The sequence below is a fragment of the Armigeres subalbatus genome, chromosome 1 (assembly GCF_024139115.2).
Source record: "Armigeres subalbatus isolate Guangzhou_Male chromosome 1, GZ_Asu_2, whole genome shotgun sequence".
NCBI classification, from domain to species: Eukaryota; Metazoa; Arthropoda; class Insecta; order Diptera; family Culicidae; genus Armigeres; species Armigeres subalbatus.
In genome coordinates, this window is record NC_085139.1 from 230329523 (window position 1) to 230344356 (window position 14834).

A 14834-nucleotide genomic window follows, 5' to 3' on the forward strand; every position below is an offset into this window, starting at 1 on the left:
TAGAAGGTGATGGTCAGACGCGATGTCAGCGCTGCGTTTATTCCGGACATCAAAAAGGCTTCGTCGCCATTTTCGGATGTTTCTCGAACGATTTGTACCGGAACATAGTGTCTCATCGGGCAAAGTGGGACGAGAGCATCTCGACCAGTATCCCATAAGGTAAGGGAGGTATTTTGGACCACCAGTTCGACGGCTCATATTTTGGACCACTGAGTGCAAATTCCTCTTGGTGGTCCAAAATAAGAGCCCCCGTAAGGGTCATCCTTTACCCTAACATGATTGCGCGTGGCTGAGGTCTTTAATGCATCAACACATTGTCCAACTAGTCTTGAGTTGTAAGTGCACTCTTTCAATGACTGCTGGACTATCAGAGAAAATACAGATAGTGACATATCTATTGTTTCTTTACAGACAAAGTCGTGCACATTCTAGGATTGCGAACACTTCTGCCTAAAAAATAGTGGGTCATTGTCCAAGCGAGACAAATATTTTGGTTTTCGCATCGTACAGATTATGCATTTTAAAACCATTTGTGTCGATTTTGATAGATTTCTTTTCTCATTCAGAACGGTACAGTGGTACGGTACACATTCCAATATTTCAGCCTTGAATGGGAATTTTCAATTTTTATTTTGCGTTTCAAATTTGGTTTATAGAGGAGTAAACCACCTGGTAATAGAGTATTTGGTGGTTCAAGCCCTAGAGCACTTTTCTCTGTTTCCAGCTTAATGAATTGATGCAAAGGGTTCAGGTTAAGTTTTGCATCTAGAGCTGACGATGCAGGTGTACTATGGACAGCACCTGTAATGGCGATGCAAGCAGTACATTGCATTTTGTTCGGCATTGCTCTGACCATCACTTCATTTGTCTTGTAACCTGCAACAAGCGGCTTTTTGAATGTCTTGTTCCAAATTATTGTGTCAGTTTAGTCAGATTTTTGAATAAAGTTAGCGCCAGAGCTCCTCCACAGATTGCGAAACAACATGAACAGCATTCAAGTCGAGCACGGTGGTAGTAAAGCTCTGTCCAGTTAGAATCCGGAATCATTTATTGTATTGCAGCGGCACGGAAAGAGACTGCTGCAAGAATTATTTTACAGCGGTATGTCCACCTGGGCGCCCACTTTCTGTGGTATAAATTTCATGGTGTTTCGGGCAACGAGCCAAAAAATTATTCCAGATTGAAGCCGAGAGGAGAGAAAAAATTCTGCACACCCCCGTTTAAGCATATGCGGTATTTCGAAAAATTTCGTTTCAGGTGGTTCGAAACGAAATTCCGCGGAATTTCGCGGAATTTGAGCATGGCGAAATCTGATTTTTTGATTTCGTTTCGTTTCGTAAAATTACAAAAATTTCGCCACAAAAAACTAGCTTCTAACGAAATTTAACGAAATTCCGCGGAATTTTGAAAACAGAATTGAACTTAAACCATACTTTATATTATCAAAAATTTGGCTGCGCCGCTGAACAAAATCGTTAAGTTGTTTTCAAAACATTAGGTTATACAGTCGCCTCTCCACATCTCGATATTGAAGGGACCATCGAGATACGGAGAAGAATTTAAGGAAAATTGAAATGGGTATTGAAATGACTACAAATGTCATTTCCTCTTGTTGATATGTTTGTTATTGTTTACAGATGGTCTAGTAGCCTATTTGTACAATATGAATGCGGAAACGATCGTGTCTGCTGGTCATGGAATGGCAGCTAGTCCAGGAGAACGCGAAGTGAAAAAAATCAACCTCGCGTAGCAGAAGTTTGTTTAACCAGTGCACAATGGTCGGATTCGTCAAATTTCACGACATAAATCGATAACTCGAAAACCATCAGTGTTAGAGCTTTGACGTCTTCAGAAGAAATGATCTACAAGAAGAGATCTATTTTTGGTGTAAGTTGTCATTAGGGTGGCCCTTCGGTGAAATTTTTTTGGAAATGTATTTTTTTTTACCCTTTTGAGTTAGGAGTTCATATTGTTCTACAAAGTTGTAGAGAATTTAATTCTAAGCATTTTTGCTTAATAAGTATTTATTTTATCTCATATAGGTGATGTTTTATGACAAAATTACTAAATTTAGATAGGGTGGTCCCGAAAAAATAGTTTTTAACTTCCACTTTCGTCAATTCAGAATATTTTCAAAAACTGTCTTAGCATCGCTTCACGGTCTTTGGATGGCGCATCTTTGGTTACATAAGACGGCTGATAGCTATTTTCACATTATAAGCGTTTTTCATGAAAAGTGATATTTTTCTGAGCATTCTACTGCAGCTAGTAGCAAAAATTTTAATCGTTATCTGAAAGTATACATGCAGGCCCATCAAATCCATGGTATTTCATTTGTCCATGTTTGTCCACTTTTGATTGATAATCATATTAGTTTTTGTATGAAAAATCAGCTATTCCATGGGAAACACATTACCATATCTCTGATTTTTGCAATATTTGGTAGAATCATTCTTTTTCGAAAATAAATAAACCCACTTTTTAATTTTGTCCGATTTCGATCCATGGTAGGTAGTCGAAAAAATCAACATTTTGGAAAAAATATTTTTTTAAAACATAATTTTTGAACTACTGGACCTATTATCAATGTCCATGGAATCACATGTAGTCATTGGCGACCCTCACTTAGAAACTGTGAAAATGAAATTATTCTGCGAATTAGCCATGAAAAACCAACTTTAATTTTATGATTTTGTATTTCGCCACAAAAATAGCGCTCTTAAGCATTTATTTAATGACCTTTGAAAATCGTTCCAGTAGTTAAAATGTCAAAATGATTTCTCGACTTCTTTTCCATACAAGTTGATTTAAATATTTTAGGTAAAGAACGATTCTTTGTGTGCTTTGTAGGCCGTGTGGTTAGCGCCGTTAATCGTCTAGAGGCATGGACTATGGAGCGGTTCGATTCCCGCCTCGGTAAGAAGAAGGAAACTTTTCGTGATCGAAAAATTCTCACCCCACTGCAGTATTATGTCCTGTCAGTTGTCTAGGTGTTAAGTGTTCAGTTTCTACGTCCTCTGGCCGAAGACGGTGTTCTTGTCTTTTATTCTACCAAATATTGTGAAAATCCAAAAGATGATATATGTGTTTCACCCTAATTTTCATACAAAATAATACTATCGTCAAACAAAAGCGGACAAAGATGGACAAATGAAATACCATGGATTTGATGGACCTGTATGTATATTTTCAGATTACGATTGAAATTTTGTAATATTTGCTACTAGCTGCAGTAGAATGCTCAGAAAATATCACTTTTTTCATGAAAAACGCTTATAATATGCTTAAAATGAAGCTTTCAACCATCTTATGTAACCAAAAGATGCGCTATCCAAAGACCAAGCGATGCTAAGACAGTTTTTGAAAATATTCTGAATTGACGAAAGTGGAAGTTAAAAACTATTTTTCAGGACCACCTATCTAAATTCCAGTAATTTGTCATAAAACACCACCTTTATGAGATAAAATAAATGTTTATTAAGCAAAAATGCTTAGAATTAAATTCTCTACAACTTTGTAGAATTATATGAACTCCTAATTTAAAAGGGTAAAAAAATACATTTCCAAAAAAATTTCACCAAAGGGCCACCCTAATGACAACTTACACCAAAAATAGATCTCTTCTTGTAGATCATTTCTTCTGAAGACGTCAAAGCTCTAACACTGATGGTTTTCGAGTTAACGATTTATGTCGTGAAATTTGACGAATCCGACCATTGTGCAGTGTACAATCGACCTTGTTGATGTTGATCACGCCAGATAGTGTGGGAGAACGTGAAGTGATAAAACTAATGTCTGCATCGAAGAGCACAAAATTATTTAGTGCGGAATCGATCATATTGTAGAAGCTCATTAAACGAAGCACATTGATCTTGCGTTGGATTGATTTGAAACACAGTTTTCGCCTTCTTGTTTTCAAAATATAGGACATGTTCTACGCATGAATTTTCCTGGGTGGGACAGTCAAAGCATTGTTCTATGATTGTGGTAAGAACATATGAAGTGATTGGATGGCAAGAATTTGTGTGTTAGCAGAAGATGATTTTAAAGTTAATCAGAGTCCAAACAATAATCATACCTGTTTTTGGGCTCATAAAGCAATAGATAACTGATTGTTGTTTAGGACTTCAGGCACTTTAAAATCCCGAAAGCGCTCAAAGATGTCTAGGTTATACAGAGGTGAAATAGAAGTTGTTGAAATCTGGAAATGCGATTAATTAAATATTTTAGATGTTATGATAAAGCACGATTGAATCCATTATTAAAAGCCTACGGAAATACTCTTCTTCAAACCTCAAACGATCTATTGAAATCTGAGGAACCAGAAACATACCGAAGACCACTTTTAAAGGGTTCTGAGCTCTGAAAACAGATTCTTTGACAATCATGCGATTTTTTTGCAGTTTGTTTTGGATCGCTAAATTCTGGAGGTAATAGAAATCCTAGCAGTTAGAAATAATTGTTTTTTTTTTATATCTGTGACCGGTGACTTCTTCTAGGAGCTTGCAAATATATTCGATAATCGATAATGGAAAAGCAATATTTCTTCTAAAAATCGAGGAAATTTTATCAAATTATATCAATATTCAGGCCGCAAGAACTTTCAAGTTCTGATTTTTTTCAGAATTGATTATATTGCAAGAATAACTTTTCCATATTGAAATGGATTTCATATCAACATGGTACAGTTATGCGTTCAGCGACAGTATACGTAAAAAAATTAATCGATTTCTCAATACCAGAACTGTTGCCCAAATCAGAGACATGATCGGTGATCTAGCGGCTATCGTTCCTGGGTTCGATCACAGACTCGCCTTTTCCTATTCTATATGCCATAGTTCTTTCCGTGTTTCACGTTCTACCAAAACGATTCCTACCGTTACAGCTTTCACACTAACAGTTCCAAAACCTCCCGTGGCAATTGATGGGGAGGACGTAGAGTTCTCTGCTCCTTTATAAAATATAGGTGTCCCAACTAACCATTCTTTTCCTCCAGCATTCACAATAACGGGGCCAGGACAGATCTCGACTGTTGAAGAGTGCCTTGCTTCCAGTGATCAGTCCAAAATTATGATTTGTGTTAACGGATGTAAGTGACGAAATAGTCTTGTAACGCCTGCGAGTCGCTTAATGCTACTGTTATTGCCAGAACTGTTGCCAAATTGGCATTTCCTATTTGTCCTACCCACGACTCGGAACGTGTATGCGCCTCTGTTCTCTACTAACCAACGATTCCTTTCCCGTAGCGCTCACGGAGATGCAGAGCATTCCTCGGTCTTTCATAACAATGGGTGTGAAACTAATTTGCCTCTCCTAATCCTAAATTGACTGTAAGGACGTGACCAGCATCGTTATTGGCCATGAATTGGAAACTCCGAAGCAAGTATACAATAAGAATAACTTTTGTTTTGAAGCCCAAGAATATTATTTAATTGATGAGCTGTGCATATATACTGTCTCTCGGTCAATCAAGATTAGCAACTACGATGTGAGTTCAGTGCATGATCTCTCTTGTTTCGGACAGCAGAACGATCGCGTGGTCGGACGAATTATTGTGTTCTGCATTGCGCGGCCGGTAATAAAATTAATCAGTTCAGTGCATGATCTCTCTTGTTTCGGACAGCAGAACGATCGCGTGGTCGGACGAATTATTGTGTTCTGCATTGCGCGGCCGGTAATAAAATTAATCAGTTCAGTGCATGATCTCTCTTGGTTCGGACAGCAGAACGATCGCGTGGTCGGACGAATTGTTGTGTTCTGCATTGCGCGGCCGGTAATAAAATTAATCAGTTCAGTGCGTGATCTCTCTTGTTTCGAAGCGGGCTTGGTAGTCATATGGCTACTGCTTCTGCCTCATACGCAGGAGGTCGTGGGATCAATCCCAGGTCCGTTCCATTCTCCTACTTTGTATCTTTCTCTTTATTTCTCATGTTCTAGCAATCGCTTGAACTGGAAATGGACTTCCATACCGTTTCCATTACTATTCCTATACCTTCAACTTGAGTATTCTAACAGTTATCTGCTAGAATTGGAAATGAACTATAGAGCTCGTTTCCTACATCCAATTAGAAATTCCATCAGTTACCTTCTCCTATCTATCACATTGGCAGCTCGTTAACCAAGACGGACCTCTGCCTCTCCAACCTAACCCAGAAATTCCAACAAATTCCGCATGAACTCGTGGCAAGTGCAGAGGTATATTCGGCTTTGCAGTGGGCGAGTGATTGCATCATCATTTCCTCCACTGCCCGACATTGACTTGCATTCTGACGTGGCAGGCGCCAGTATGACCTAACAAATGAGATCACCAGTACTTGTACATTGAAGATGTGTGCTAGTCCCAAACAAACATCTGTTGGTTCCCTGTGCAAGAACAGCTGATCTGGTCATAATGGAGTAGCAACTACGAGCAGTCAATCAAGCTCAAGCTCAAGCTCAATCAAGATTAGCAACTACGATGTGTGCAGTTAGTCCAGCTAAGCTCTTCTTTGAATATTTGCACAATATGTAAGGAACATTGAAGATTTGTGTGGGGTCCTCCTTAGTCGCGAGGTAAGACACGCGGCTACAAAGCAAGACCATGCTGAGGGTGGCTGGGTTTGAACACTAAGCTGCGAGGCGGCTGTGTCCCAGTGTGGGGATGTAATGCCAATGAGAAGAAGAAGAAGATTGAAGATTTGTGTGCATTTCTAGACCTTCGCATGGAATTTGCAAAAAAAAAATCCAGAACGTGTTGAAAGATCATAAAAATTGCTGAAAGTTCTTTACTTATGATTGTTTTCAGCTCATACTGACCATAACAGCCATAAGACAGTATATAAGACTATGGGTCTGTGAAATTCAATCTGAAATACATATATTTGTGCATTTTAGAAAGGTGCACAGGATTTTTCTAAGCATTCATTTTCTAATTTTGACTTAACCACGCTGACAAGACAATATTAAGTATGCTTCAGCATAATTACATTATTCTTAAGTCAACTAAGGTTTTAAACGAAATTTGAATCCGTATCAGTGTTGGTAAAATCACTCATAAATCTCAATCATTGAGCGCTCCTGTGCGAACGAAATCGTCTGCGATTTTAAAAGAATGCACCAGGCTTGAATTTTTCATGCTAAAACGCATCATTCCACTCATTTGCTAAAAAATCATTTTGGTTTAAAAACGCATTTGAAATCAATTTGTGGGCAATTTATTGCTTATACATAAAAGAGTGTCTAATATTTTATGCGACAAACGTCAATTCACTGTTTTTAACGAAGGAGAACAAAAGAAAACCTACGATGATTCAAATGGATGATTCAACTCATCCATGAGTTTATAGGTGCTGAGTTGGGTGCGTTTCAACTCACGCTTGATTTGAATCATCCATGAGTTTTGAGATTTTGAGTTTTTACCAACACTGATCCGTATATGAAAAATCCCACAATTTCTATATTTTTTTATACTTACTTGTATAAAACTGATGTAAAATTGATCATATTCGGGAGCACACGCTCCACGATGAATTCCTTTGAAGCGGCCCAAATTCTGGATATTGCCTTATCGTCAATGGTATATGTGGCGAAAATGCGGTGATTTATCACAGACTGGCTCTTCTGTTATTGTAACTAGTGTTGTAAAATGTCATTTGCACTCTATTGGTCGCAAAACAGTTATTTGACCTCGAATAAGTGGAATCAGAATTGCGAACATAATGTGAAACCAATTCAATAAAATTCGCGGAAAAAAATTAAAATTTCGTTTCGTTTCGAAAATTTTGAACTAAATGAACCTTGATTTCGTATCGTTTCGAAGTCTCGAAAGTAAATCTATATTTCGTTTCGTTTCGATCCGAATCAACATAGACATTTTAAATTTCGTTTCGTTTCGTTTCGTTAGGAAAAAGTGTGTTATCGCATACCCTTACCCCCGTTGATAATCCTGCTCATCGACGGTGGAACCTACGTCAAAATGGATTTAGGATAGCTTTCTGGCTAAAAATTCTGCATGGCGACGGCATGAAGAGTTGTTCCTGCGAAATTAAGTTTGCTTTTATGGACAAATTTGCCAAAAAAACTGATGATTTGACGAGGGATATGCAGCTGGAGAGCAAAAACCAAAGTGTTCGTGACGAATAAGACGATGGACTCTAAGCTGTACAAGGAAGAATGTCTCAAAAACCGCGTACTAAGTTTCATGAAAGACCATGAAGGTCCCGTGAAGATTTGGCGAGTTGCCATTACAACCGGGAGGTCATCCAGGTGTACCGAGATAATAACGTAGAATTCAACAATAAAAACATAATACACCCAACTGATCGCAGTTTTGACCCATCGAGACATTTTGGGCAATAATAAAGCGGAAGCTTGAGAAAAGTGGATAAACAGCTCGGGACGCGACTCAGATGACCAAAATGTAGAACAAATGTGCCAAGGAAGTTGTCTCCGGAGGTGTGCAGCGTTTGATGAGAGGAATAAAGAAGAAAGTGGGAATTGTTAGAAAAAAAAAACTAGGAATGATTTGCCTTTATATTTTTTCCTTAAAGTACAGTAAATAACCTTTGTTTTGATGTATTTACCTTATTTGTATGTCAATCCGTTACCTAGATACAGATGTTTTATTATTCCGGATTCTAAATTGACATGGACATAAAATAATAATAAATGGACATAGCTTTAATTGATGCTGAAAAAATGTGATTTTTTAACAGCTGTAGGTCAACTTGGAATCTGTTGGAAAATCCAATGAATCGCCTGTTTTGAGCGTAATTACAGCGGCACACTAGGAGTTAACTTTCTGAAATCAGTATGGCGAAAGGCATCTAAGGTTCGATTTCTCAAAATTAAGCCCCTTCATCGAAAAAATATTTGGTAGGCGTAGTAGCGGACACCTTCCTACATAACCGGTACCAAATAGTTTTTCATGAAAAGTTCCTAATTTTGAGAAATTCCGCGTTAGATGTCTTTCGCCATACAAATTTCTTAACGGTTAACTTACGCTGGCTGTTTGCGCATATACGATAGCGCCTGGAAGTGGAAGCGGCGAGTAGCAAATCGGCCACTGCCAATAATTCATTGCCGTGGATATTAAAAGTAGAGGAGGTTTCGCGCCTGTTTGAGGAAGAGGCTAGCTCTGCTAAAGCGAACTGAGAGAGAGGAAAATTGAACAAGAAGATGAGCAGCGGAGATTGAATCCTCCTGCAGCTCTTCACATGGAACACTTTACAAAACCTTGACGAGTAATCTTTTACTCAATGACTGGAATAAAAACTTCCTTTTAAAATTTAAAATATTCAATAAAAAATAGGCAAATGTGCTATAAATTAATTAGGGTATAAGCAATAAATGAATACACAATTTTCCTAAATAATGTAAAATTTCCATTAACAATTAAAAAAATTCAACAAAACAAACATTAACTAGCATTAGCCATAAAAAGCAAAATTTTCCATTGAAAACAATACAAAAATTCGATGAATAAATCAATATTAGCAATAAACAATTACAAAATTGTCCACAAAATAAATGTGTTTTTTCCACACAAAAAAAATCAATAAGAAAGTGGAAATTTCTATGAAGAAATATAAAAAAAAAAAATAAAACTGAGCATTCTTTCAATAGATGACCCTTCCTTTAAAAGCGTTTATTGTTCATGTAAAATTTAATAAATTTTATTGCTTTTTTATATATTTTATGGAATTTTTTTTGTTACTCTTTATTACTCATTCCGTAAAAAGATTTTTTTGTAACAAAATATTTATTTTGTGAAAAATTTTGTTATTGTTCATTGCTAATATTGATTTATTTATGGAAATATTATAAATTTTTGCAACGGAAAATTTTGATTTCTTCATGGAAAACTTTGCTTTTATAATTGCGTATTTTGCTTTTAAAAGTGCTAATTAATTTTTGTTCTTTATTGTTTATTGAGCTTTTGCATTGTTAAGGGAAATTTTGTATTTATTTTTTGCTCATATCCTGATTTCTAGCTATTTTCTTTTTTTATGGAAATTTCCTAGTTCTTTATGTAAATTTTATTTTGCTGCCTTTACTTAATTCCAATCCATTAACATGCATGCCGCTTAGAACTTGCATTGCGGAATACCCGGTCCCAAATATGTTTTTAAGGTTTCTTGCACACTATAAAAAGTGACTATTTATTGAAGTGTATTACATCAAAACTGACTAATTGGTCTATTTTATATAGCCATGGAAGTGTCTTCTGTCTTCTTCATAAAATGAACAATTCTTACATGACCACCATTTTAACAACAATTCTTATTCATCTCCATTCCAGGAACTAGACGTCATCACACTGGTCAGCTCTGATGATCAGAAAATCAACGAACGGAACAAACGAACGATCGGCATCCTCCGGGAGCTGTTCCCAACGATCTCGCAGGTAAGGTAACGCGAGGCACCCGAACTGTTCACGAAATTTCTCCACATAAACGCGGAAGCTTTGATCCGCAAATTCAGTTGGAAAATTGGATTTTCCACCATACCCCTTTTTTTCGGCATCAACACACATACGATCATCCCCTTTTTCTCGTGTTCTGTCTCTCCTTCTCACCACCCAAATGGAAAAGACCCTGAAGGCCGAGTCCAAGATCCATTTCTACTTCGGGTTTGCGATTTGATTGCAACTTTTCTCTGTATAAAGATGAACTCCTTCACCCGTTTGTCAATCACCCCCTCGCCAATCGTATTGAGTGATGTTTTCAGATATTGTTCCGCAATCGTCATCATCCGTCCATCATCATCCATCGGAAGGGAGCTGAGTCAACGTGACGAACCGTGCGTCGTCACATCGATCGGTTAAATATGAAAAGTAGGTAATATGCAAGAGACCATTCATTGTCCGCGATCAGGGTCGCAAAGCCTTGTTCCACCGACAGCGGCCACTCCAAGCGGTCGGTGTTTAAGTCGTGTCCCATATGTCACGTCCACTGCTGTCACTGCCGTCTTTGTGTTGCGCAGCGTGCGCTCGAAGGTTTCGGATGGTATTGGGGATTCAAGTCAAATATAGCGGAGAATAGGTAATTGTGCATCCCTCTTGTTGACTGAAATTACGATTTAATTTGATGGATGACACTCAAACGGTCGTAATGGGACACTGTGCTACGTAATGAGTGGCACTGACTATTTAGAAATTCAGTGATGTTGTAAATCGATCTCTCATGATAGCTCTATAATACCTCTTTAAAAGGCTCTACGATTTTTTTGTTTTTTTATGTAATATATGAGTCAAATCGTATGACATTCTTAATAGATTTGATAAAAATGTTTAAACTTCATTCGACAAAATGTATGAAAAAAATGAACTGTAAATGACATCAATATTTCACACCATTTCTAAAATTTATCTCAAATCTAAATTATGAGATTTTTTGAAATTATCTAACAAATATTCAGTAGCATTTCCTGAAGAGATATTGTGGAATCTTTAAAATTGACTTTTCCCAGTAGAAGTTGCCAATGACTCATTCAATTCCATCAATTTTTATGTTCAACTTTCTAAAAGAATTCACATTATTTGACATTCTTACAATTTTTTGAATGAGAAAAAAATACATAGTGCACTGCTCTGAACGGGATTCGTCAGAATCTTTAAAAATGATTCGTCAGAATTTCTGAAAGGGATTCGTCAGAATATCTGAAAGAAGATTGGCGTTCGAATTTCTGAAAGGTCCGTCCCGAAATCTATGAAAGGAATTATTCGTCAGAATCTCTGAAAGAAAATCATCCGAATCTCTAAAAGATATTCGTCAAAATCTCGAAGGGATTCGTCCGAATCTCTGAAAGAAATTCGTCCGAATCTCTTAAATGGATTCGTCAGAATATCTGAAAGGGATTCGTCAGAATCTCTAAAAGGGATTCGTCAGAATCTCTGAAATGGATTCGTCAGAATCTCTGAAAGGGATTCGTCAGATTCTCTGAAAGGGATTCGTCAGAATCTCTGAAAGGGATTCGTCCGAATTTATGAAACGGATTCGTCCGAATCTCTGAAAGGGATTCGTCCGATTCTCTGAAAGGGATTCGTCCGAATCTCTAAAATGGATTCGTCAGAATCTCTGAAAGGGATTCGTTCGAATCTCTCAAAAGAATTCGTCCGAATCTCTGAAAGGGATTCGCCCGAATCTCTAAAAGGGATGCGTCCGAATCTCTGAAAGGGATTCGTCCGATTCTCTGAAATGGATTCGTCCGAATCTCTAAAAGGGATTTTTCCGAATCTCTGAAAGGGATTCGTCCGAATCTCTGAAATGGATTCGTCCGAATCTCTGAAAGGGATTCGTCAGAATCTCTGAAAGGGATTCGTCCGAATCTCTGAAAGGGATTCATCCGAATCTCTGAAAGTGATTCGTCCGAATCTCTGAAAAGGATGCGTCACAATCTCGGAAAGGGATTCGTTACATTCCCTGAAAGCGATTCGTCACAATCTTCGAAAGGGATTCGTCACAATCCTTGCAAAGGATTCGTCCGAATTTATGAAAGGGATTCGTCCGAATCTCTGAAAAGGATTCGTCCGAATATCTGAAAAGAATTCGTCCGAATCTCTGAAAGGGATTCGTCAGAATCTCTGAAAGGGATTCGTCAGAATCTCTGAAAGTAATTCGTCCCAATCTCTGAAAGGAATTCGTCCGAATCTCTGAAGGGATTCGTTCGAATCTCTGAAAAGGATTCTTTCGAATCTCTGAAAGGGATTCGTCAGAATCTCTGAAAGGGATTCGTCAGAATCTCTGAAAGGGATTCGTCAGAATCTCTGAAAGGGATTCGTCAGAATCTCTGAAAGGGATTCGTCCGATTCTCTGAAAGAGATTCGTCCGATTCTCTGAAAGGGATTCGTCCGATTCTCTGAAAGGGATTCGTCCGATTCTCTGAAAGGGATTCGTCTGAATCTCTGGAAGGGATTCGTCCGATTCTTTAAAAAAGGTTTCATCCGAATCTCTGAAAGGAATTCGTCCGATTCTCTGAAAGGGATTCCTCCGAATCTCCGAAAAGAATTCGTCCGAATATCTGAAAGGTATTTGTCCGAATCTCTGAAAGGAATTCGTCAGAATCTCTGGAAGGGATTCGTCAGAATCTCTGAAAGTGATTCGTCAGAATCTCTGAAAGGGATTCGTCAGAATCTCTGAAAGGGATTAGTCAGAATCTCTGAAAGGGATTCGTCCAATTCTCTGAAAGGGATTCGTCCGAATCTCTGGAAGGGATCCGTCCGAATCTCTGAAAGTGATTCGTCCGAATCTCTGAAAATGATTCGTCAGAATCTCTGAAAGGGATTCGTCAGAATCTCTGAAAGGGATTCGTCAGAATCTCTGAAAGGGATTCGTCAGAATCTCTGAAAGGGATTCGTCAGAATCTCTGAAAGGGATTCGTCAGAATCTCTGAAAGGGATTCGTCCGAATCTCTGAAAAGGTTTCGTCCGAATCTCTGAAAAAGTCTCGTCCGAATCTCTGAAAGGATTCGTCAGAATTTCGAAAGGGATTCGTCCAAATCTCTAAAAGGGATTCGTCAGAATCTCTGAAAGGGATTCGTCAGAATCTCTGAAAGGGATTCGTCAGAATCTCTGAAAGGGATTCGTCAGAATCTCTGAAAGGGATTCGTCAGAATCTCTGAAAGAGATTCGTCAGAATCTCTGAAAGGGATTCGTCAGAATCTCTGAAAGGGATTCGTCAGAATCTCTGAAAGGGATTCGTCAGAATCTCTGAAAGGGATTCGTCAGAATCTCTGAAAGGGATTCGTCAGAATCTCTGAAAGGGATTCGTCAGAATCTCTGAAAGGGATTCGTCCGAATCTCTGAAAGGGATCCGTCCGAATCTCTGAAAGTGATTCGTCCGAATCTCTGAAAATGATTCGTCAGAATCTCTGAAAGGGATTCGTCAGAATCTCTGAAAGGGATTCGTCCGAATCTCTGAAAGGGATTCGTCAGAATCTCTGAAAGGGATTCGTCCGAATCTCTGAAAGGGATTCGTCCGATTCTCTGAAAGGGATTCGTCCGATTCTCTGAAAGGGATTCGTCCGAATCTCTAAAATGGATTCGTCAGAATCTCTGAAAGGGATTCGTCAGAATCTCTGAAAGGGATTCGTCAGAATCTCTGAAAGGGATTCGTCAGAATCTCTGAAAGGGATTCGTCAGAATCTCTGAAAGGGATTCGTCAGAATCTCTGAAAGGGATTCGTCAGAATCTCTGAAAGGGATTCGTCAGAATCTCTGAAAGAGATTCGTCAGAATCTCTGAAAGAGATTCGTCAGAATCTCTGAAAGGGATTCGTCCGAATCTCTGAAAGGATTCGTCAGAATCTCTGAAGGGATTCGTCCGAATCTCTGAAAGGATTCGTCCGAATCTCTGAAAGGGATTCGTCAGAATCTCTGAAAGGGATTCGTCAGAATCTCTGAAAGGATTCGTCAGAATCTCTGAAAGGATTCGTCAGAATCTCTGAAAGGGATTCGTCAGAATCTCTGAAAGGATTCGTCAGAATCTCTGGAAGAGATTCGTCCGAATTTTTGAAAGGGAATCGTACGAATTTCTGAATGGGATTCGTCAGAATCTCTTAGAGGGATTCGTCAGAATCTCTTAAAGGGATTCCTCCGAATCTATGGAATAGATTCGTCCGAATCTCTGAAAGGAATTCGTCCGAGTCTTTGAAAGGGATTCGCCAGAATCTCTGAGAGGGATTCGTCCGCATCTCTGGAAAGAATTCGTCCGAATCTCTGAAAGGGATTCGTCCGAATCTCTGAAAGGGATTGGTCCGAATCTCTGAAAGAGATTCGTCGCAATCTTTGAAAGCGGTTAATCCCAATCTGTTGAAAGGGATTCGTCCAAATCTCTGAAAGGGATTCGTCCGATTATCT

General features: G+C 38.5%; 1 protein-coding gene across 5 annotated transcripts in view; it reads left to right on the forward strand.

Annotated features, from left to right (window-relative positions):
* Positions 1-14834, forward strand: part of LOC134205852 (dentin sialophosphoprotein) — a 118846-nt gene that overhangs the window by 85904 nt on the left and 18108 nt on the right. For all 5 annotated transcript variants that reach the window (XM_062681491.1, XM_062681489.1, XM_062681490.1 and 2 more), the window contains exon 3: positions 10280-10384. In XM_062681491.1, the coding sequence (XP_062537475.1) occupies positions 10280-10384 (105 nt within the window). The remainder of the gene's footprint in view (positions 1-10279; positions 10385-14834) is intronic.